Source organism: Macadamia integrifolia, unplaced genomic scaffold (assembly GCF_013358625.1).
Source record: "Macadamia integrifolia cultivar HAES 741 unplaced genomic scaffold, SCU_Mint_v3 scaffold_190A, whole genome shotgun sequence".
Classification (NCBI taxonomy): Eukaryota; Viridiplantae; Streptophyta; class Magnoliopsida; order Proteales; family Proteaceae; genus Macadamia; species Macadamia integrifolia.
This window is the reverse complement of record NW_024870637.1, coordinates 385,012-408,984: the sequence shown is the minus strand read 5'-3', so window position 1 is coordinate 408,984 and position 23,973 is coordinate 385,012. Positions and strand designations below refer to the sequence as shown.

Below are 23,973 nucleotides of genomic sequence, written 5' to 3'. Positions count from 1 at the left end.
GGGGGGGGGGTGGGTTCATAATTTGTCCAGGTATGATAACATTATTGTAATAAATTTCAGGAACTACAGTTTGTTACCCATCTATTTCAGTTCTCTTGCGCATTACCAGAATAATGGGGTGTCTCAACTCCTGTGCTTGTAAAATCTATTGTCAAACTACAGAGATTACATTCAATGTGTCAATCATTGCACACATATTTGCACAATTCCCAACTCTATTTCATAAGAGTTGTGATTTGTGGTGACATTCTTTTCAGAAACCTGAATGGGATGTTCGTTATGCTCATTTTTTGCCTTTGGTTTACTGCTGCTAGTATGGGTGAAAAACATAAGTTGGGAAATTATAAGGTCATAGTGCAGGAATCATGTAGGTGCATTGCAAAGTTAATAATCATTGAAATTTATTTAAAGCTGGCAATGAATCTAAATTTCTTATAATGAGAGGTATATAAGTGTTGCAAATGAGACTCCAAAAGCTGCCACAAAACTACAAACTGGCTTTGCACTAAAAATAAAAAATGAAGATAAAAAAAAAAAAAAGAAAAAGAATAAAAAAAAAACACTAAATACATCTGAATGAGAAAGGGGGTGGGGGTTGTTAAGGCCTGATCTAGCCTTGCTTTTCATTTTCTTTGCTGAGTATATTTCAGAATGTATTTTTTACTACTGGTTTGTTTGATTGGGTAGTGTCTGGGGTTTGCTTCTAAAGACATGCTTTCTGCAGCGCTCAAAGATACTGTCGTATATCAAATCAAATTGCACTCCAGCTCTCTCCCGATTCACAACAAAAAGTATGTGATCAGCTTCCACAATCTTGTAGTACCTGCGTCAAATGTTTCTATTAGTTATTTTACTAATGTAAAAACTCAAGTATTGTCACAAACCAAAAGGAAAAATGTAATACCACCCAAAAATGGAAAATTTAAACCACGCTGTTTGAACGTGGGGAAGCTAGTGCCTTTGAATATAGTGGTAATGGCGAATCAAAATTAAATGGTATCTCAGATACTTTTAACATTTTCAGACCTTGGGTAGTTCTGCTTAAAAAATTTTTTTTTTAAGATAACAAAGTTCAATAGAACCTGTGGTATTAATTTAATCAAGGCACCACGTTTCTCAGCCTGTACAATAATAAGGTGCATTTAACTGAAAATTTTTATATTATATAATTCAAGACTTTAACCTTGATCCTATTTTCAATCTCTTGTAAATTATTGAAGAGTGTTTCCACAATTATTTTGTGCCAGATATACATCTTACTTATTAAAGATATGCCTTTATTATGTGGACATAATTAAGAATATGTATCAAGGTGTGGTGACTAGTCTAAGAAATGTGGAGGGTGAAGGTAATGAATTCTCAATTACAATTAGGTTACGTCATGGATCAGCTTTAAACCCTTATTTGTTTACACTTATCATGAACGATTTAATCAGATACATTCAAGATAAGGTTCCTTGGTGTATGCTTTTTACTATATTGTTTTGGTGGATAAGACAAGCAGAGGTAAATGCCAAAGTGTAATATCAGCCTTAGAATAAAAAGGTTTGAAGATAAGTAAGACCAATATATAGTGTGTAACTTTAGCCATACCAAGATAGATAATGAGGTTGTGAATATTGGTGAGAGGAAGATTCCTCAAAGATACTAATTCAGATATCTGGGATCTATCGTAAGCAAATAAGGTGACATAGAGGATGCCATAGCTTGGTGGATTAAATAAGGTGACACCTCTTAACTACCCAACATTTTGCACCACACATCATAGCTGCCCAACATTTTGCACCACATATATATATATATATATTTGAGACTGTTATTCGTCCAGCTATGATGTGTGGTGCAAAATGTTGGGCAGTTAAGAGGTGTCATATAAATAAACTATGTGTCGTGGAGATTAGAATGTTGAGATGGATGTGTGGGAAACTAGAAAGGATAAAGTAAGAAATGACCATATTAGAACGGAGATGGGGGTAGCTCAGATTCAAGATAAACTTAGCGAGAGTCATTTAAGGTAGCATGACTATGTCCAACGGAGGCCCTCGGATACCTCAGTATGGAGAGGTGACTCAATTCAGATTGAAGGAACCAAAAGAGCAAGGGGTAGGCCTAAAATAGTCATAGGAGAAGTGGTGAGGAAAGATGGACTTAGTTTAGGCCTTTTTTCTTGTATGACCTCGAATAAAGCTGATTGGAGAGCAAGGATCCATTTGGCCAACCCCATTTCGTTGGGATAAGGCTATGTTGTAGTATAAACATCTCACCTATGACCTAAAAATATATACTTTGTTCATGATTAGGACAAAAACTAGCTTAGTTAGCCATAAGATGACACGCAAACATAAATTCTACATCCTTCCAGGTACAATGAAATATTTTTAGCTTTTATCTTATCTATATTACTGATAGGTGATTATTGAGAAAAAACATAATGCCTTGTTTCACCAAATATACTTCAAATATTTTACATGAAAACACATGGACTTTAAGAATCTGTACAGTTTTTCCTAACGATAAACAGATGAGTATCTTTTAGAAGTTTTAAAAACCTTGAATAATATGGCAAGGTTGAACAACTTTGGGTACAGATGCAGTATTCACTATCTCATATTTTAAGCATCTAGACGCATCTGGGTATCCCAAAGTAAATGGCAGTTATGATCATGATTTTCTTTCTCCCCTTGTGGTTCACGGTCATGATAATGAAAATGGTAATGAAGAGAATACAGAACTAGAAATCCTCAAAAGATTCTGGGGGGCTTTATGAATGATCATGACAGTGAATGATAATCATCTATATGTATTCATATAATTATATAATTGCATGTACTATGTGTTGTTTAAATATCAAATGATTCTGGTGGCCTTCTATGTCGATGACAGAAAGGAAATCACATATGATGAGTGCTGAGAATGATGCAATCTTCACACTTTTGAATTGAAGTCTACGACGGTTAAAAACGATGATTAATACAGGGGAAGTATTGGATTAACGATGTTTCTGAAACTTTACCAGCACCAGATGCCAAAGGGTCGCATATGGACTAGGGTGACCTTGATCAACATATGCAATTATGGAAAAGAGAACCAGGGAAGATGGGGAGGGGAGAAAACCAATGACACACCACAAAATTGAAACTACTAAACTATACAGTATGTAGATAAATGTAACAAAATCTGCTGGAACTAAATTCATCCAACTGAAGCAAATGAAAGGGTACAGTTTTGTTGAGTTGAAATGTTAATTGTTCTTATAGTCTTTCCAACTAAAACCGGTTGTAAATTTCGGATAAGGTAAAGAGACGAATCTTTTTTGAGTCAACCTACATCAACAAAACTGGATATAAAATCCAGCAATTATTAAGCAGAATCCATCATTCACTATCTCAGAAATTAAGAGTATTGATAGAATCAGTAGATAGGAGTGACTTGGTAACACTGAATTACCAGAGCTATGTCATAATGATAAATTATGACAGCAATAATGACATTGATGAGTGATGAGCATAAGGATTTTCAGTAGACATTTCAATAAGCAGTATCCATCATTGCATGATTTATCAATGATGGTTATGTTAATAGCGAAAGTGAGTTTAAGATAATCCCCAGGACACATCACATTAATAGTTTGACATCTTAACTTAGCTGATGAAATTTTATGTATGCAAATATTGTGTAAAATGCAATAGCAAGGAAAGGGGTGGTGGCAATTGATAGTGTTAATCATGTTAGGAGAGAGAACTAACCAGATTCCAGGTTGCAAAGGCTCGCATTCAGAGTCATCTACAACGAAAAGGCTTGGGTGTTCAACTGGTAAACGAGGGTGTGTCATGGATATAGTATTAAGAGCTCCATCATTGTCCTGCCAATCCTCATCCCTGCACAGATTTTAACATGTAGACACAAAACTAATTAGAAATATAGTGAATAAGATCAATTTGGTTCTTTTGATTTTCAGGCACCAAAATAAGCACTTATCACAGACCGGTATCCTTTGTAAGGAGGCAAAACATCTGGAGGATGTCGCCATTGGCTCATCTGGAAAACTCTGATGAAGAACAAGGGGTGTATACGCAGTATGCTAGAAGGGACTGTGATCCCCATGATCTTCCTAGTCCTCTTTGTAGCATAGCTGAAGTAGAATGTGTTTGGGAAAGTGTTGAGATGAGAGTTAAGCCGCATGGATCCTTGAATGGTAAGGTCTGGTAGGATCCAATCTCCAGAAGCAAAAGGACCTATGTTCCCCAGGAGGCAATCCACTAGACCAGAAATGCCCCTTTTCTTCCATGACAAGTTGAAGTGGCCAAACCCAAAATCGTAGTAGTTCTTCAGCCAGGGAATGTCAATCCATTCATAAATTATGACACCCAAGCGGCACAGCTGAAGCAGACACACAGGCTTCATAGATCTTCCATCCTCTGGTCTGGCAAAGCAAAAAATATGAAAAATAATAGATTATGGATACCAAAAGTCTACAATTTTTGTTTTCCAAAAAGAAAGAGAGGATAAAATTCCACTCACTGCATCCCATCTAAGTACGTTCTAGTCGTCCCATTAAACGCCCCAGATAAGGAAGTTACACTCAATATCCAGTTCTCGGAAGTGTTCTCATAACCCTTAAAAGCCTAAAATTAGAGTGAATTTCGGATTATTAGTAACAAAACTACACATCTCCAGCATTAGTTCTTCTTCCCTCTTCTCTCATAGAAAAAAAAAAAAAAAAAAAAAAAAAACCCTCCATTAGAGATAAGGAAATTAGCTGACCTTGTCTGCTAACATTTGCTGCAACACTCGAACAACCTGGGCTCCTGCAGAATGTCCAACAAAGTGAATAGGATGGTCTTCATCCCATTCAGGATAATTACCTGCATTCCAGGCAAACCAATCGAAAAAACACAAGATGAGATAAACAAGTATCCTGGCAATTGTGAACCATTGAAGAGAAGGGCTTGGGGAACATAAGGGGAATAAGTTTAATCTCGAACCTTGCTCATAATTCCTTCCAAACTGGGAATGCCCACAAGCTTTACTGTGTTCTTCTCCGTAATCTACTTGTCCCCCTTTCAAGTAGTAAAACAATTCACGAGCCCTAAATGTTTGCAACGAAACAATAACAGTGACAAAGGAACAGAAGGAAAAGGAGAAGGCAAAGGTAAAGCAAGCGAGCTCATCATAATTTACATAGTTTTCGTAGCCTCAAGAACACACCTATCATATATGCTGGTCAAGGAACCCAAGTCTGGAACGAGCACCCGGTCATCCTTCTTCTCTGCTCCTGCAAAATAGGACAAGCCTCCTAACCTCTGCAATCAACAAGGGCACAAGAGAATCAGAACCCAAATACCAATCAAAAGCAGAAAGAATGGAGAACCCATTTATAGGGAATATGCCTATAATATCACATACCCCTTTGCCAAATCCAAAGATGCCATGAACTAAGACAATAGGAGGCATATCCTCAAGATTGGTTGATGCTTTAGAATCCACCCCTCTCAACCCATTATTCAATTTCACTTCTGTATCCATATTCATATTCACATTGGGCTTGAAACATTCATTCATGGCCTGTGACATATCTGATGCCACAGCCGTGCTAAAAATGTAAAACCCATATAACAAATGGACCACAGAGCTCACAAGAAGCTCCGATAGTTGAAGCACTGCAATCCATAACCGGAGCATCGCAATCCCCAGCCCAAAAAACCCAAGCCCTTCCTTTCCTCCTTCCTTCCTTCGTCCCTCTTCCCTTGTGTAATTCAATTCCCTACAAAAAAAAAAAAAAAATGTCTCCTTTTTTCTGCTACACCACAACCCTCTTCTCTTAGAATCAAAGAATGTCTCCTTTTTTTTTTTCACATTTCTTCTCCTGCCTTCTCTCCCCAATATAGAACTTTTGAAGGGAGAGAAGAGGTGGGTTTCTTTTTTTTCTTTCTTTCTTTCTTTCTTTCTTTCTTTCCAGCACCTCTCTCCCTCTCTCTCTCTCACTCTCTCTCTCTCTCTCCAGCTCCCAACTTACCGTTTTCCTTTTCCCTGTTTTATGTCTTCAGTTATCTATCGCTGTTAGCCGTACAGGGTGATTCTCTTACCCACGATTTTCTCATTCTTTGGGCGTTCAAACCAATCACAGTCTCCCACTTAACCCCAACCCCTTGGGTGGTGCATGCAGATTGCAGAGCCCACTTGGCTTGGCTTGGCTTGGCTTGGCTTAGACTGGCTAACTTGGCTTGGCTTTGTCTGGGATGAGTAAAAAGTGGTTGGGTTGATGCCACGTGGTTGGATAGAATCTAAGTGGGACCCCACATGCCTTAATGCAGTAACCCCCGTTTCCTTTCTTTGGATTATGCCGATCTGAACTCTTTAAATATCAATAAATCCAAAAAAGGGTATACCTTCACATTAATATACACCTGTTCACTTTCTTTTATTGTTTTCGGTAACAATTATCTTCTTAAAAAAAAAAAAAAAAAAAGTAAAAGTAAACAATTATCAACTTTATAAAAAAAGATTATGAGTATGTTTTCTATGCCTGCACTGTTTTCGGAGATTGTGAAAAGATGTCTCTACTCTTTAAAAATAAAATATTATAATTAGACATAGAGAACGAAGATTGATAACATTCTTTCTCCATATATATATATATATATATATATATGGGTAAGAAAATGCAATCTCTTGACACAAGTACATGTCAATGGTATCAATCAATAAGAGAATAAGTGAACATCTTCAATATTGACAGCGTGGTTTTTTTACACCCATTGTATCTTGTTGTAAGTACATGTCAAGAGGTAGCAACAATGTCAAGAGGTAGCATTTCTTCTCCTTTTACATATATATATATATATATATATATATGCCTTTGACTTGAAAACGCATATGAGATATCAATAAGATAAAATTCCCAATTTTCATGAAAGGTGGGATAACCATTTCACTTTTCATATTATTTGGTGTAAGAGGCACATTGCCCTTTTTTTTTTTTGGACACATATACCTAGATGTCTGTAAGCTTGCCCTTTCTCACCCAATTTGGTTGGGTGGTTCTGGCTCGGTCAGCCGGTGACGTCAATAATAAGCTGTTTATCTTGCTAGAGAAAGGTTTGGCTTATGGGCCTCTGTTCCTTTTATAATATTCTACTAATTTCTACATGCTTTATGGCTGTCTCAACGCTGGAAGGTTCCTCACCGGCCAATTTGTCAACACCCATCCACCCTCTCCTTATCCATCTCTCTCTCTCTCTCTCTCTCTCTCTCTCTCTCTCAAAAGAAGCAGATGAACGAATAATCCACATGGAAAGCAAAAATGTGGATAAAAATGATTTACACTTTAGATCCATTTGGGTTGTTGGTATATTACAATAAATCTAACATATTTTTTGTGATCATATGATCCATTAACTGTTTGAAATTCAACAAGTGGGTAAAGATTAAAATTTGACATGTGAATAATTTAGGTTATAATTTTTCTATTCAAACAATTGGAATAATCACATCATTTCTTAAATAATATATGCGGATAAGATTGAAATTTGACATGTGAGTAATTCATGTTATGATATTTCAATCCTGTGATCAAAATGGTCAAGTCATATTTTTTTAAGGGGCCCTACTATATGGATTCAAATCCTCTACAATTCTTAGATCATGCAATGCGAAACAGTTCAGTGCTACCTATTATTCTACAGGTGAAGGGGAAATATGAACCAAGAGGTGTAATGGGCTTCCAAGCACCACATGTTCATCATATCATTAGTCTTAATTAACATGTGGGATTAATTGTGACCACAAACACATCTTCTCGTTTCTATTTCCAGCTTCTAGAACTTAAATTAGAAAAATATTCTTGTACTCTTAACTATCATATTAATAGGTTTATTCAATAAAGTTACTTTTCCTTTTTTTTCAAGGGTTGAGAATCTTCATTGTTTAACACGGGTGAAGAAAAATTTTATCCTCATTTTAATATGTTTTTTTTTTTTTTAATAAATTCCTTACTTGAATATACAATTCAAAGTTGGCATCCAACATATAACATGTCTAGTCCTCAACCATCTTTGCTACAAATTAATATGTTTGGTGACCCACTTATAAATATTCATTCCAGTCTTGAATTAAAAACATTTTGAGGGTTCCTAATCTTGTTGGAATGGATAAGTTAATAGATGACACAATTGATTTTTTTTTTTTTTTTTTTTAATGTTATATTGATCTTTTTGGCTGAGTTGAAGATAGATTCCTTCTATGTATTAATTTCTCAACATAAAAAAAAGGAAGCACATATCAACCAGTCAACCATATTGGGCTAAATAATTAAAGAGATGGTGTCCCAAGGATACATAGAAAGCAAATAAAGAAAAATGAAAAAAGACTTTTGAAAATGAATCAGAGTGTAGTTATTAAAGTTGATCAACCACCTAACTAGAAAGATCCACCAGTATAATAAAATACCTGGAGGTCAATTAAACCACAGGCGTATCCTTCAATTTGTCTTAGTTGCTTCTTCCAAGTTTTAAATCTAAATACCAGTGATTTCCAGTTGATTCATGAGATGGAAAACTCTCTCTCTCTCTCTCTCTCTCTCTCTCTCTCTCTCTCTCTCTCTCTCTCTCTCTCTCTCTCTCTCTCTCTCTCTCTCTCTCTCTCTCTCTCTCTCCAGTTTACAATCAATCAGTTTTCAAAAACTTCAGCGGCCTCATGACAAATTCCATTAAAATAAGGGTAATTTACAACGCCACCCCCTAGAGAATGTCACAATTATAAAATCACCTCATTTGTTTCACCAAATTAGACTTAGACCCATTACCATCAGTCACTGTTAAGGAATATACCATAAATACTAATGTCAGTAATTATATTTTATTTTAAATACCAAAAATACCCTTATTAAATATGAAGTACCTAAAATACCCATCGCTTCCCATCTTAGGTCGCCGGCGAGAAGTAGTCGCCGAGCTAACCTTCTTTCATGAGCTCGTCACCTTGCTCACAGTGAGAAATTGTTGGACCTTGTCGATCCATCCATTCAGTTTCTTGACAATGTTCAAGCGCTTCTTTGCATCAAAGTTGCGCTTCCTTGCTTCCAACACTCGAGTGCGCATCGACCCTCCATGAAAGAAGTGGTGGCAATGCTTTCTGATGAGTTTGAGCCTCTTCACCTACCTATTGAATCCTCCCCTTCACCGGCCTTTAATTTCCCGTACAAGTCCCGAAAGAAGGCTTGGGTAATTAACTGGTGTACCATTGTCACCGCTAACTTCACCTCCGGTGGCCATGGCGTCCTTGTCGTCGACGTGCTCCTGGGTGGATACACCACTAGACCTTCTCCTTGGTTCCTATTGCTGATCACTTTTCCATTTTCGCTCGCCATGTGCGGGTTTGACCCTCAAAGCATTCGACTTAGGTGCTCCAAACTCGTCCCCATAGTAAACCAGTTCGTGAACAGAATCATTGCCGAGCATAGAGCTCAATCTAGAACTGCCAATACAGAGAGAGCCGCCACAAACTTCGTCGACGTTTTACTTTCTCTTCAAGGACCTAATAAGTTATCGGAACCCGACATGATTGCCGTCCTCTGGGTAAGCAGTTCCTCACTTTTGTTTCGTTTGTTAGTTTGTTTAATCCCTTTCAAATACTTCTAATTTATAAAAATGAAAACCCCATAAAATTTAAAAAAGGAAGAAGATGAGGAACTGCTTACCCAGAAGGTCTTCGTTTCAATAGTAATTAAATGTCATCTTTATGTTTTTGTTTTATAGGAGATGATATTTAGGGGAATGGATACGGTGGCTGTTCTGATAGAGTGGATACTAGCGAGGAAATCCAATCAAAAATCCACGAAGAGCTCGACAGAATAGTAGGGAAGTCCCGACCGGTGACGAAAGAGGATACCCAGTCTATGCTACTTAAATATTGCTGAAGAGAGAAAGAGATAAGGAGAATGAAATGGTAAAATGGTAAAGAAGGGTATTTTTGAAATAATGAAAATGAGTAACTTATTAGTGTTTTACTCATAAGGGCAAAAATGTCATTTCATAGCATTCCTTACTAGTCACTGACAGTAGGGGGTCTGAGTCTAATTTGGTGAAATAGAGGGGGTGGTCTTATAATTGTGGCATTCTCTAGGGGGTGGCGTTGTAAATTACCCTTAAAATAAATACTTTGGCAAAGGGGTCTTTTGGGTTTGGGAAAATAGAAAATTGTTTGGCCATGTGGCCTCTACACTTAGACAAGAAGTGCAAAAAATTACCATCACATTCTCTATCAAATAAAATATATCATTCACATTGATGTCCCTAAGACCACTCATGGACTTCGCATTGATGAATAGGCCACGTGGTTATGTAGCGATCATTTATACTTTCGGTTTACATGGCCAAAACGGTATCTTTAGCCTGTGCACCTAGTTGTGCCACATGGAAAGGTGATCACTAGCGGCTTATTATAGAATACTGACAAAATAGTGTAACGAGAGGGGGATCAATATGCTGGCAGCTTATTATAGAATCTTCTACACTAACCTTATTGTCTCTAGCATTTGAATTCCTTAGGATTTGTTTGTTCCATTTGGTCCTTGTTTTGAAGAAAGTAGAGTTTTAGGGATGAGCCATTCTTCCCTGGGTTGTGTTTGAAAGTCAACGGAAGAAATGAAAAAAAGAAAAAAAAAAATTATACTATTTTCTTGATTTTAAAAATTCTCATTGTGCTTGGTATGTCCAAGCAAGAGAAGATTTTTTTTTTTTTTTTTTTTTTCAAAATTCACTTTGAGAATGATGAAAAAAAAAATTCTTACCTAAAACACAAGAAAACACAAACTTTCTTCTTTGGGGGATTACCGATGCAAAAAAAAAAAAACACTTACTGGGGCAACAGGAGGATCTTGTTCACATCCCATGCCACTCTCATCACCCCATTCTTGGCTTCAGCCTCATCAAATGTCGTACCTGCGGCCTCTGATGGGTGTTGGAGCCTGGTCCACCTCTCAACCTTAAGGTCAAGAACATCCACAACACAAGTTGCTGCTTCCTCCAAACTCCTTCCATGCCACTTACCTTCCACCTGATATACCTTCCCCCTAGCAACTTCCTCCCCTTCATCCATCAGCGAAACATACTGGCCTGGATCATGTCTGATGTATCTCAAGGATTGGCAATTCATTAGCATGTTTTGTTGGGAAGCAAAATCCACAAAATCTGTCGAGGCGATCTCAGATGTCTCACTGCCGCATGTTCTCAACATGCCGCCACCAGATTTGGGTGTGCTTGTGCTACTTCCCCCTCTGCCGGTTGATGGGGCATACAAGTCTTCACTAGGGCTCTCAGATGAATCATAAAAGTGAACCATTCCCATTCCTCCTGATTTTTCTGGGAAAGCAGTTTCCCCTTCTGATGGTGTGCGAGCTTCCCTAGCTGCACGAGCCAGCTTGGCTTTTCGGTTGTTCAGCCTGTTGATAATGCAACCCACAGGATTATCTATGTTTTATCGAAAGGCAACCCTGTTGAATATATGCGAGAAAATGCCAGAGTGAGCTAATGTGCTATCATGGTAATAAAGATATTTCTATTTCCTGAAACCTGCGATGCTTCAAAGGCATAAAATAAAACCAAAGCATTTAAACTAACAGCCAATTTCATGCATCCAAACATCTATAATATGAACTACAGTTCAATAGGTTGGCAAAACTAAAATGTCTAGCATTAAGCAACATAAGGAAGATAAATGGAGACATCCTGAGAAGCCCAGCATATCTAATGAACTATGTCATCACCTACAAATAACGGTTATAATACCCTCGACTGGCATGCAGAGTGACAGTATTTGTGTACAAGCTACACATACTGTTCTCCATATGAGATATCACTTCTATCAGATTGGTGTCACAAAGGAATAATTTCAGTAGAAGTTAGGGTACAGGTGTTAAAAGCAATCCCAATAACCAGAGTACCACAATGTCAAAGAAATCAAAAGTAGTTACTACAAGAAAGGGGTGGAAATCGTCAATGAAAACGTTGATCAGAACCAGAGAGAAAATGAGGGATCATTCTCCCATCTGATTTGCCTCATGCAATGCCCCAGAAAATCCAATTGAGCCATCCAGTGAAGTGCATAAAAATCCATACTGAGGTAAGAATGAGGGTGGAATAAATGGTATGATGATTCTATACAGAAGAATAAATCAAGAAGAATGGTAAATATAATAGTAACGAACATGCTGTCCAGTCAATCCTTACAAAATCATGGAACCCATCAGTACTCCTAGATTCCAATGCAAATATGCTACTTTCACCTAGCCATCCACCCCCAGACGATGACATAACAAAAAGGACCAACCAAGACTACAAACAAATCCCTCTTTACACTAACAATTTTTAAAATAATAGTTGGCAACCAAAAAAAAAAGGAAGAAAATAAGAACATAAGAGGTCCAGCAACCTACCAGTTTTTCAGTTGTGAAGATGTGAGCTCCGACCCCTGAAAAACAAACCCAGAACTAATCAGGGAGGAAAATGCATCCTACTTATAAAATAATTTTTCACTCCTGAAAAATGTGCATTCTTACTGCTTCACATACATGAACACTTAATTTCTCAGCCCATGTCTGCAACAAAGCCGCATTTCGCTGCATTTCAGGCTCATCCAAGAGGGCATGCTCTATTAAGGTGATCTGTCCCTCATTCATGATGTTTCGCTTTCGTTTCCTCCGTTGCCTGTCTTCACACTGCATGGTTTCAGTATAATTTTCTTGGAGTCCTGCTAAACTACTTTCTCTAGTATGCCTAGCTGATTTAGAACAGTCGCCATTACTAACAGAGTTCTTCCCTCTTGCAGAGCTCAACTCTGAGCCACCTGTTTCAACATTCCGAACATCTTTGTCAATCTCCCTAAAAGGTTCCAATGCACTCCCACTAGTTCCATCTTTATTAGTCCTCCTACTTCCTTCTAGGTTCATGACATCATCAGGAAGTTCCAAGCCCCTATCTGCGATATTGAACTGGTCCACCCCTTTGCGAGTCAAATTACCAGATAATCCCTCTCTGAGGCTGCCATTTTTGTCATTGAAGTCTGAAGCTACCTCCGGAGCCTTGGGATCTCCTTTTGTTGCTAAAGGTGATGCACTTCCCCCTGTACTTTGAGCTTCCTAATGGTAATCAGCCGTTCTCAGATTACTGTGTTAAAACACAAAAGTTGGACCCCTTACCAAAGCTGGAAATCACTAGGTCAAGCAGTGACTCAGTAAAGCATTATCCTCCACAAGAGAAAACTTCTTACTTTTTAAGAGCAGAAACCATTTTGAAGCCAAATATTTAGTAAAATTACTAAATTTTGAAATTCTTAAAACATTTTCATTCATTCAAAATAATTGTCAGAAGTTTTCTGAGAAATACATGATTTATCTGAGTCACCGAATCAACTTGCCTAAGGTTTAGAGCCACAAGCTGATCTCATACCACAGATTTCCAACCTTAGTTCAAATCTTAAATAAAACCAACTAGAACCAAATAAAAATCTGTGTTGGCTCAGAGAATTGATCATCATAACTTGAGAGTGATAGTAAAAGACCATAAAATGACATCCAGCACTTACCTGCTGATGTTCATGGTTAGAAAGCTTTTCCCAGCACAAAGAAGCCTCAAATTTATTTTCCTGAACTTGCTCCTGCCAGCAGTATGAAGACAGTGGGCTAGCATTGGCTTCAATCCAGAAATTATAAATGATGGGAAATGAGAACCAAAATCAATTCAGACATTTCAATAAGTGAAGGGCATTAAAGTTTACCTGCATTGGATTCCCTTCAGGTTTTGCAGATGTAACCAGCGACTCTAACTGCTTAGCAAAAACACTGTACCAGAAGATTGAAAAACACATCAAGATTTTCTCTAATAGCAATTAAATATGTTGCTGAGATCAGACAAGTCTCAGAGAAACCTTGTAGTCTCTCATAGATAGGTAATCTTACATGCTCCCAGACATACACACACACATGCATACATTTGTACATGCATGTTTGTGCTCCAATGTCATCAGAACACATACATGAGCCTGAGGCGATGATCAGCATAGTTTCCTAGGAGATCAGATTGATTCATGAACTCTCAATTTTCAATAAGTTAACTATTTAGACTTTTCCTATACTAAATAGAAGTCAAATACTACTTTTTTTTCGTTCCTTTTTCTGTAAAGAAGTCAAAGACTCCTACATTTTATAATTAAAAACAACTAAGCAAATAAAGTGAGATTCATAACTATATATAGAAAGTAATGAACGTTACATAATACAAAATAAGATAATAATTTTCCAGTTGTAGATGTAATGTCCCTTCTCAAATTTTCTTAAGAAAATCAAATTAGGAATTTGACTTTTTATCCCTCATGTAGCATTATTTTTTTTTTTTTTTGGGGGGGGGGGAGGGGGGTGCAGGGGCATACTCAGCAATAGCAATTAAACCCAGCCTACAATATCCATTCACCAAAAAACCCCCACTGAAATTGTCACATCTTAAGTGCCACTAACATCAACTTTAAACTGTCAAAATCTTCCCCTTAACCACAGCTATTGCTTCAAAATTACAAGTAAAAGAAGAAAAGACAACTTTTCTTTGCCATGCAGCAACAGGCTAGTGGGTTGGACTTACCAAATCAGGTGACTTGATGGAGCACACACCACAAAAGGAGGTCCCCGCTATCCAAACACACAAGAGACAAAAAGAAAGCTACTTGAATAGTTTAGAATTAGACCCATACCCTCATTTTGAGCAATTCATACAACAACATATCCAGTCTTATCCCAACTTAATGGGGTCGGCTACAAGGATCCATGCGAAAACAAAAAAGGAAAAGTGAGAGTAAAAGGAAAAAAGCACAACACCAGCAAGTCGGGAAAATATCAGCTAAATGGGGTCGGCTACATGATTTTGAGCAATTCATACACCTCATTATTTTCATATGGTAGTTCCACTTTATGTTACATAGGTGGTCTAGGTTACACTTGCCCTTTCTGGGATTCTAGGCACAGGTCTTGCTTACTGCAGTTACAGAAATATAATGAACAGTGGTTTTTTTTTCTTTTTCTTTCACATCGTCTTATTCAGCAAAGCAGCTAGTTGTTTAGTTTCTTAAGACTTTGCACTCTCAGACTCTGATTGGTCCCTTGGTTAACAGACTTCTTGGTAACAAAAATTAAAAGCTGAGTGGATTACAAAATGAGAGGGAATTAACAATATTAAACCCTGCTTTCAATATTTTTGGAACGATAGTGCTGTAAGACAATAGTTTTGCATCACTTTTGAAGCTCATAATCAATTAGATAATAGAAACATGGTTGCAAAACAATTCAGATATCCTGGCACAACCTCAAATAAGCATAGAAATGTCAACTTTATCAGCCCCATACCCCCCCCCCCAAAAAAAGGAAAGGAGTAAACAGTGAGGTCTAGGAAGTTTCAATCACCTTAATAGTTGCACATCTTCCTCATTTAAGAAATTAGGAATTAAAGACCCGGCATGATCTACCAACGAACCTGCATAGAAGTTCGCAAGCTTTCATGTTTAAAACACATGCAAGTTAATCATCTGAGAATGTGTAAAAAAAAAAAAAAAAATTTAATTAGTTAATAATTTACTATATGCAGACTAACAAATGAGATAGTTACCCAGGTTCTTGCAAACTCTGGCAGCTTTTCTTTTATCACAGGTGAATGAAAACCCAGGTGATGATTTGGGGAGCTCAATTTGTAAGCTCTCGAGAAATTTGTTAAAAAATAGATTTCTCTCTTGCTCTGCGGACCAATATAGAGATTTAATTAGAATGATCATGAAATAGAAAGCAAAAAACCAATATAATTTTCTACAGGCATTCCGAAAGAGGTATGACCTTCACAGATATTAGGAACAAAACAGTGGAGATTCGCAATTATTTTGACTAATAGTGATGTTCTCTGTTGTGCGTAAGAAGCCTGAGGTGTGTTGTTGAGAATGAAAGGGGAATCATTCTTTGTCTCATTCATTAGGTCTGATGTAGGAAGAGAAGTCCCAAAACCAGTGGAAACGAAAACTGAAACAAGCCCAGCTGCCACAGATGGATCGTACTCAAGTGTAGCATCTTCTTCCTTTGCTAGCAGATCAGCAGAGCACCAACTAGATAAGAACTCTTCTTGAGGCAGTGAAAAGATTTCAGCCAGCACCTGAGTCTGAAATGAGAAACTGAAAAAATCACAAATTGCATCCTCACAAGTAATATCAAGACACTTCTTTTTCCCTAGGGATGGGCTGCATACAAGATGTTATATTGAAACAATATTATTCTTCCTTCATAACCTATAATGGTCAAAAGATCATAAAAACACAGAAAAACTTGTAGTTTTACAAAAAAGAGAATGCAAAATCGCTAATGTGATGACTACTTAATTCTTCACAAGAACTTAAAGCATTCTTGGTCATCCAAAAACTAAAAAATTACAGAAATTTTCTTACTAGCAGGGTTTATGACGACAAATAGACTTTTAACAGAAAAAAACCAAGCAGAAGTGATAATTAGAGTAGCTTACAATATTAAGCATGATAAAAGATCGAAAATTTGAATCATCAGAAAATATATCAATCAGGCGCATAGAATTCAGAAGCACAACACCCCTGGGTAATCTGCCACAAATGCTATCAAGCTGTTTGGGCACTCCATCAAACGCAGTCTTCAATAAGTCAAGAATCTGCACCATATCATTGAATAAAAAGAAAGCAGCTTAGCCAAGAGCATATTAAAAAAAGAAAAAGAAAGAGGGGGCTATTACCCAATGCTGGTCCCGCCTATACAGGGTCCTCGGAGGGATAATTTTATTTTATTTCTAAACTAAAAATAAAAAATCTAGGTTACCCATTGGGCAGATCATAAAGATAGTCTACAAACCCAGCTATTGCAGCAATATACACATGCAGCATGAACCCACACTCAATGGTACCACCAAGAAGAACCCCATGTAAAAGTTGACCACTTTGGATAACAATAATCTTTCAATCTATTACATTTGTATGGACAGAGTGAACATGGTATGGATGGTTATTACAACATAACCATATCAATATGCAGCAGGAGATCTTCCACATGAAACCACTAAACAACTACAAATTTGCATGTAAAGTGCTTGACACCAGTATACCCATAGTTGACTGTCCATATGGTAAATGAGAATGGTACATTTTCTCCAACTTGAAGTCTGCCAACTACATCTCTCAAGAACTAACCTCTAATGCAACAGTCTTTGCCAATTGCATGCTACTTGGAGAACTAGCAACCTCATCCAGGTAGGAAATGGTTTCTGTTTCGCAGAGCTGCAACAGCTGCATGAATGCGATAAGGAGTTGGTTAATTCAGTAGAGTTCATGGAGGTTCCATCATATACAAAATGGCATGCGGTTGAGGCTAAATGTTAGGGTAAAACAAAAAGGAGACTTGGAAACCCACGTTAACAACTTCGACTTACAATTGACAGTATTTTAGACTTCAGCCTAGATATAGCAGCAACAACAGTTGATGACTCCAAATGCGGGACGTCTAACTTCAAGACTGTTCGGGCCAGCAACAGAATGCCACCATTTTTACATAATTCCTGGAACAGCAATAAAGCTGGATATTTCAGCAAATGAAACACCAAAGATCCAAGAAATATTAGCATAGAAAAAATCCAACATACCCAAAACTACACAAGCTAATGCCTTCAGCAGGGGGGGGGGGTGTTCCCAACTAAGTCTAGACAGGAACTCACACAGTATAACAGTCCCAAGCAATTTCTGCAAAAAATTTCTAGGTAGCTGACCATGACTGGTTTATCCAATCAGACCATCCCCAAATATCCACCAGCTAAACTAGTAGGCCTGATAGTGACTCTAGATTTCAGGCCATCCAACCTGATCAAATTTTAGCTAAAATGATTTGCACTTAAGGTGCCATCAAATGCTGGACGGCCGGAGGCTACCAAGCCCCCAAATATCCACCAGCTAAAGTAATAGACCTGATAGTGACTTAGATTTCCAGGACTGTCTCACAACAAGCATGTAGACACAATCATGTTAACAAGGTGATAGGAATTTTTCTTAATTATAAACTTGTTCCCAAAAAGTACGAGATTCCTAAATGAAAAACCTTATTCCTGAGTAGGCGCTCTCGGAACATTTTTTGTTGGCACAAGGACTGAAGAAACTGTAATGAAGCTTCGCATTGATGACAGATACTGTGCAATGTTTGTTCAGCATCTGAGGGAATGGATTTCTTGCATGAAAAATCAGGATTCAGTACTGAGAGCTTGATTTGAAGGAGCCTAATATCCATACGAACAGCATCGAAAGCTACATCCATAAATACATCCACCTGTCACAGAATGACAGAGGTCAAAGATCAGCGATAAACATTAGCAGAGGTACCTATTTGTCTAGCAGATATACAAGCACAAAATGGTACCCCCAAAAAATCAGTGGAGGTGCCTATTTGTCTAGCAAATATACAAGCTTTCAGAGAACAAGCACAAATGTGAATGGATCAGAGAACACGAACTTGAGCATATACAAGCGAGCATAAGAAATCAAAGGATTATGTAGCAGGTAGCTTTCAAGTTAGATTCCCCAAATTTTCTCTTGGCAATACCTATTAGCTAGTAACCTAAAGCTTCAAGAAGTGATGTTGCAGAAAGGTACCTTGGGGTGTGCAAGTAAAACTTGAACAAGATCTTGCCACTGAGAAGAAACACATCCTGTCAATACATGAAGACTGCAAGCCACCAGCGCTGAATGCAGAAGAAGTAATGAATCTGTTGGGTGATAATCCTACCAAAAAACCAGGCAGTAAGAACTCAAAAACAGATCAAAAGGAAGAGGGGCGTAAAGGAAAGCATAAAAAATAACCTGTCCATAACGTGCAAGAACAACAAGCATATAAAACACCAAGTCCAATATCTGCTCTGTCACTTTCACCTCTTCAAGCAAAATCTGGAGGAAAAAAACAGGTTATGTGTATGCTCTATGCTGTTGTTTCCTAGGAAGAAAAAAAGTACAGTTCTGGGCTTTAGGAAATCTTTGAATCTCCCCAAAAGAAAGAAACACAACACACACACATACACAACATCAAACTTTACTAGCACAATCACTGATCAATAAACAAAGAAAAGAGAAGGAATAGACATCAAAATAAGGAAAGCAATGGTTGATGCAAACTGCATTCCAATGGCAAAGTTATTTGTTCAGTTATGACCTACTATGAAGTACGAACACTACAAGATACGTAAGAGGCTCAACCAATCCTTTTTCTTGATCACGTGATCCAGATTGAGACTGGCCACATCTTTTACCCAAAATTAGTCAGAGTAAATTTTGTAAATAGAAAGAGAGAGGCGATGGGAAAAATTGGGAGTCCCAATCGATGAGATTGGGCTGCACAGCTTCATTCATTATATAGACCAGCAATTACATACTTCTAATAGGAATAGGAAACCATAAAATAGGAATAAAACTAACTCTTAATTCTAATCTACTAACAAACCATAAGTAGACTAGAATACCCGAAGGGGAGTCATGGCTTGCGCTAGATAGCTGGCCATGACGACTCCTTCACACACCATACTTCTAATACTCTCCCTCAAGCTGGAGCATAGATGTTAACCATGCTCAGCTTGTTACAAATATAGTCCACTCTACCACTCCCCAACTCCCACTTATCAGGACGTGTGCGCTCTTTGCGCCAGTCTTGCACATTATGTGGGTGATTGCCCTCAAGTAGTGCAATTCCCTGAATATGTTCAAGAACATGCATAAGCCACCCAGAGTTTCTCCAAACCAGGTAATGACCCATATTCCCAAACCTATAACCCTGGTTGGAGGAATCACCCTAATTTTGGATGGAAACAACCCAATAGTTTCCAAAATCCACCATATAGGCAGAATTTTTCTAATCAGCAGACTGCCTATAGAGATGTGTAGCAACCACCTCCTCCACTGCCTATGAGTTCATCATTAGAGGAAAAGGTGATGCGTGCCTTGAATGGGTTGGCCCATAACACACAGCTCTTACACTCCCATACTCAATCCCTCACTAAGAAACTCAATTGGATCAGTTAGCAGACGCCATCAATAGGAGAGAGGAAGGTCAACCACCAAGTCAAGTGGTAGGAAATCCCAAGAGTCAGCCTAGCAATCGAGTTTTTCATGAACAAGCCCAAGCAGTCATGACCCTAAGGAATGGCCGAGTATTGAGAACACCTGAACAAAATTCCCCTACAGAGGATTTTGGGAAAGAGATGAGTTCAGACCCAAATCCTGAAGCTCCACAAGCTTTCAAGGATGATGAGATTGAACAAGTTGGGAGAGACAGTAACCCTAATGTTTATATGCCTAAAACCCCTTTCCCCTATTGTTTAGAATCTCATTCTTTTTCTGCATTTGGCAATAAGGGGTCAAGAATGGAAGAAGAGATGATGGAATTGTTCAAACAAGTCCAGATCAACCTTCTTCTTCTAAATGCCATAAAGCAAGTTCCAGCTTATGTTAAGTTCTTGAAAGACTTATGTACTCAAAATCGTAAGCTAAAGACCCACATTTCAAAAACTGTCCATCTTACTAAGCAAGTGAGTGCAGTCCTGTCCAATAAACTTCCCCCTAAGCTTGATGACCCAGTAGCACCTCTCATATATTGCATCATTGGAAACCTTCCCATTGAGCGTGCACTCCTTGATCTAGGGCCGAGTGTGAATATTTTGCCTAGCTTGGTTTGTGATCAATTTGGGTTTGGAGAATTGAAGCCTACAAAGATTATTCTCCAACTTGCTGACCGTTCAATTAAAGTCCCTAGAGGATTTATTGATGATGTATTAGTTAAGGTGGATGAACTTTATTTTCCTGTGGATTTCTTTGTTCTTGACATGGAAGCACCCAGTAATGGAAAACCACAGTCAATAATCTTAGGACGTCCATTCTTGGCCACTGCCAATGCATGCATCAATTGTAGATCAGGTGCAATGGACATTTCCTTTGGTAATAAGAAGCTCCGATTGAACATCTTCAATACTTCTTTAGGGCCCTAACGTGAGGACGAGTATTTCTCCGTTGATGTGATAGATGAGGTGGTAGCACAGTACACCCCAGTGATATTAGCAGATGACCTAATGCAACAGTGTTTGACCTTCTTTGGAGGAGATGATTTTGATGTTGATTCTTACGCTGCTAAGGTCAATGCTCTGTTAGATGCTCCTACCTTTTCCAATCGTCCTGCTTGGACTATCAAGTTTGAGCCCCTTCCTCCTTTGGCTCAGAAGCCAACATTGAGTTCTATTGAGTATCCACCAGTGTTAGAGCTTAAACCATTGCCAAATTCATTGAAATATGCTTTCTTGGGATCGAATGAGACATCTGTCATCATTGCTTCCAATTTAACATCTGATCAAGAAAGCAAACTGTTGGATATTCTCAAAGAACATAAGGCTGCCACTGGATGGTCTATAGCTGATTTGAAAGGTATTAGCCCATTAATTTGTATGCATTGTATCTACTGTGATGATGGAACTAAACCCTTCCAGGATGCGCAAAGGAGATTGAATCCTAACATGTGCGAAGTTGTAAAAAAAAAAGGTGAAATGGTTAGATGTAGGCATTATTTATCCCATCTCTGATAGCAAGTGGGTAAGTCCCACTCAAGTTGTCTAAGAAGTCGGGCATTACTGTCGTTGAAAACGATCAGGGTGACAAGGTCCCCACTCACACAACCATAGGTTGGCGGGTATGCATTGATTATTGGAGATTGAATTCTGTCACCCGTTAGGATCACTTCCCTTTGCCTTTCATTAATCAAATCCTAGATAAATTAGCAGGCCAGATCCATTTCTGTTTCTTAGATGGCTATTCAGGTTATAATCAGGTCGTTGTGTATCCTGAAGACCAAGAGAAAACCACTTTCACGTGCCCTTATGGTACAATTGCTTTTCGACGGATGTCCTTTGGGTTATATAATGCACCGCCACCTTTCAGAGGTGCATGATGTCTATCTTTTCTAACATGGTGGGAGATTTTCTTGAAGTTTTCATGGATGAGTTCTCTGTGTTTGGGTCTTCCTTTGATAATTGTATCTTAAAATTGACCAAAGTTTTGAAACGTTGTATAAAGACAAATTTGATTCTGAATTGGGAGAAGAGCCATTTCATGGTTCAAGACGGCATCATTCTAGGTCACATTGTGTCCAAACATGGGATAGAGGTTGACAAGGCCAAGGTTGATTTGATTACCAAACTCCCACTCCCCACTCTAGTTTGGTAGGTCCGTTCATTTTTAGGCCATGCAGGTTTCTATAGGCGGTTCATTAAGGACTTCAGTACTATATCTAGACCCTTGTGCAATTTGCTTACCAAGGATGCAGATTTTATCTCTAATGATGCCTGCCTTCGAGCCTTCCGTACCATTAGAGATTTATTATCTGCAGCTCCTATAATCCAGCCCCCAGATTGGTCGATGCCATTTGATATTATGTGTGATGCATTTAACTATGTTGTTGAAGTTGTGTTAGGGCAGAGAGCAGACAAGAAACCTATTGCCATATATTATGCTATTGAATTACACTACGACTAAGAAAGAATTGCTAGTAGTTGTGTTTGCTCTTGAGAAATTCCGATCTTATCTCCTGGGATCCAAGGTTGTGGTGTATATTGATCATGCTGCTCTTAGACATTTACTTGCCAAGAAAGACACCAAACCTAGGTTGATTAGATGGATTCTTCTGTTACAAGATTTTGATTTAGAAATTCGGACAAGAAAGGTTCCGAGAATGTGGTAGCAGATCATCTATCTAGGGTCTTAGTTGAGTCACCCTCCACTACTGAGTTGGTTAGAGATTCATTCCCTGATGAACAATTATTTGCGATTTCTCATATTCCTTATCCTTGGTTTGCACATATAGTGAACTACTTGGCTATTGGGAAGCTTCCCGATGGTTGGAGTAAGCAGGAGAAAGATAGATTCTTCTCACAGCTGAAGTTCTATTATTGGGAGCATCCGGAGTTGTTAAGGTACTGTCTTGACCAGATTATCCGTCGTTGTGTCCTAGAGAATGAGTTTCATAGTATCCTTACCTTTTGTCACACTCTTGCATGTGGAAGGCATTTTAGTGGCAAAGAAACTGCTCCCAAGGTTTTACAAAGTGGTTTCTTTTGGCCTACTATCTTTAGAGACGCCCATGAGTTTTGTTGTAATTGTGTTCAATGTCAGAAAGTTGAAAATATGTCTCGTAGAGACATGATGCCCCTTAATCTTATTCTGGTTGTTGAGATCTTTAATGTGTGGGGTATAGATTTCATTGGACCTTTTCCTTCATCTTTCGGCTTTGAGTACATTTTGGTTGCGATAGATTATGTGTCCAAATGGGTTGAAGCAGAAGCCACGAGAACTAATGATCACAAGGTGGTAGTTAAGTTTGTACAGAGTCACATTTTCAGTCGCTTTGGATTTCCACGTACCATAATTAGTGATGGTGGCTCCTCTTATAAGCATTGGAATTTTGGGGCTCTACTACAGAAGTATTCTATTCCTCATAAGATTACCACGCCTTATCATCCGCAGACTAGTGGTCAAGTAGAGGTGTCCAATAGGGAGATCAAGTGCATTCTCGAGAAAATGGTTAGGCCTGATAGGAAAGATTGGTCTGTGAGACTAGATGATGCATTATGGGCCTACTGTACTGCTTATAAGACTCCTATTGGCATGTCCCCTTACCGATTGGTATTTGGGAAAGCTTGTCACTTACCTGTTGAGTTGGAACACCGTGCTTTATGGGCCATTAAAACATTTAATTTTGATATGGTCAAAGTTGGTTCCAACCGTTGTCTTCAAATCTTGGAGTTGGACGAAATACACAATGATACGTATGCGAGCGCACATATTTATAAGGCTAGGACAAAGGCTTTTCATGATAAGCATATTGTCCGTAAGCCTTTTGAAGTTAACCATAAAGTTTAG

At 38.3% G+C, this 23,973-nt stretch overlaps 4 protein-coding genes and 1 pseudogene across 6 annotated transcripts in view; 3 read left to right on the top strand and 2 right to left on the bottom strand.

The window, feature by feature from the left end:
• LOC122071184 (serine/threonine-protein phosphatase BSL1) overlaps positions 1-114 on the top strand; it is a 26,530-nt gene extending 26,416 nt beyond the window's left edge. Inside the window, exon 19 of the mRNA XM_042635502.1 lies at positions 61-114. Within this exon, the coding sequence (XP_042491436.1) occupies positions 61-114 (54 nt within the window). The remainder of the gene's footprint in view (positions 1-60) is intronic.
• A 290-nt stretch (positions 115-404) lies between these two features.
• On the bottom strand, positions 405-5,995 carry LOC122071149 (lipase-like). Its single transcript, XM_042635442.1, has 8 exons — positions 5,407-5,995; positions 5,209-5,303; positions 4,986-5,089; positions 4,765-4,865; positions 4,522-4,625; positions 3,986-4,423; positions 3,747-3,878; positions 405-823 (listed from the first exon to the last, which is right to left on the bottom strand). Exons 1-8 carry the CDS (start codon positions 5,680-5,682, stop codon positions 664-666), a joined length of 1,410 nt encoding a protein of 469 aa, XP_042491376.1. The 5' UTR covers positions 5,683-5,995; the 3' UTR covers positions 405-663.
• Positions 5,996-10,822: 4,827 nt separating this feature from the next.
• Positions 10,823-19,033, bottom strand: LOC122071177 (nodulin homeobox). 3 transcript variants are annotated; one of them, XM_042635496.1, is made up of 14 exons: positions 18,886-19,033; positions 18,679-18,807; positions 18,131-18,355; positions 17,472-17,597; positions 17,233-17,328; positions 16,542-16,700; positions 15,869-16,184; positions 15,648-15,773; positions 15,446-15,515; positions 13,774-13,837; positions 13,582-13,653; positions 12,569-13,135; positions 12,434-12,468; positions 10,823-11,440 (listed from the first exon to the last, which is right to left on the bottom strand). In XM_042635496.1, exons 1-14 carry the CDS (start codon positions 18,913-18,915, stop codon positions 10,855-10,857), a joined length of 2,601 nt encoding a protein of 866 aa, XP_042491430.1. In that variant the 5' UTR covers positions 18,916-19,033; the 3' UTR covers positions 10,823-10,854. The 3 variants fall into 3 exon arrangements, with proteins under 3 accessions (XP_042491430.1, XP_042491431.1, XP_042491432.1); XM_042635497.1 differs by having other exon boundaries at positions 18,679-18,791; positions 18,886-18,981; XM_042635498.1 differs by having other exon boundaries at positions 11,425-11,491.
• A 1,168-nt stretch (positions 19,034-20,201) lies between these two features.
• Positions 20,202-21,056, top strand: LOC122071183. The gene has a single exon (XM_042635501.1). The coding sequence runs from the start codon at positions 20,202-20,204 to the stop codon at positions 21,054-21,056; it is 855 nt and encodes a 284-aa protein (XP_042491435.1).
• An 81-nt stretch (positions 21,057-21,137) lies between these two features.
• LOC122071182 lies at positions 21,138-23,973 on the top strand (annotated as a pseudogene).

Coding starts and splice junctions, on each gene's coding strand:
- LOC122071149 (XM_042635442.1), bottom strand. CDS start 5,682: ATGCTCCGGTTATGGATTGCAGTGCTTCAACTATCGGAGCTTCTTGTG. Junction 5,304..5,406: donor TCTTTGGATTTGGCAAAGGG/GTATGTGATATT, acceptor TGTTGATTGCAG/AGGTTAGGAGGCTTGTCCTA. Junction 5,090..5,208: donor TTGACCAGCATATATGATAG/GTGTGTTCTTGA, acceptor GCAAACATTTAG/GGCTCGTGAATTGTTTTACT.
- LOC122071183 (XM_042635501.1), top strand. CDS start 20,202: ATGACCCTAAGGAATGGCCGAGTATTGAGAACACCTGAACAAAATTCC.
- LOC122071177 (XM_042635496.1), bottom strand. CDS start 18,915: ATGCTTGTTGTTCTTGCACGTTATGGACAG. Junction 15,516..15,647: donor CAGAGTTTGCAAGAACCTGG/GTAACTATCTCA, acceptor ACTTCTATGCAG/GTTCGTTGGTAGATCATGCC. Junction 13,136..13,581: donor CTAACCATGAACATCAGCAG/GTAAGTGCTGGA, acceptor GATTACCATTAG/GAAGCTCAAAGTACAGGGGG.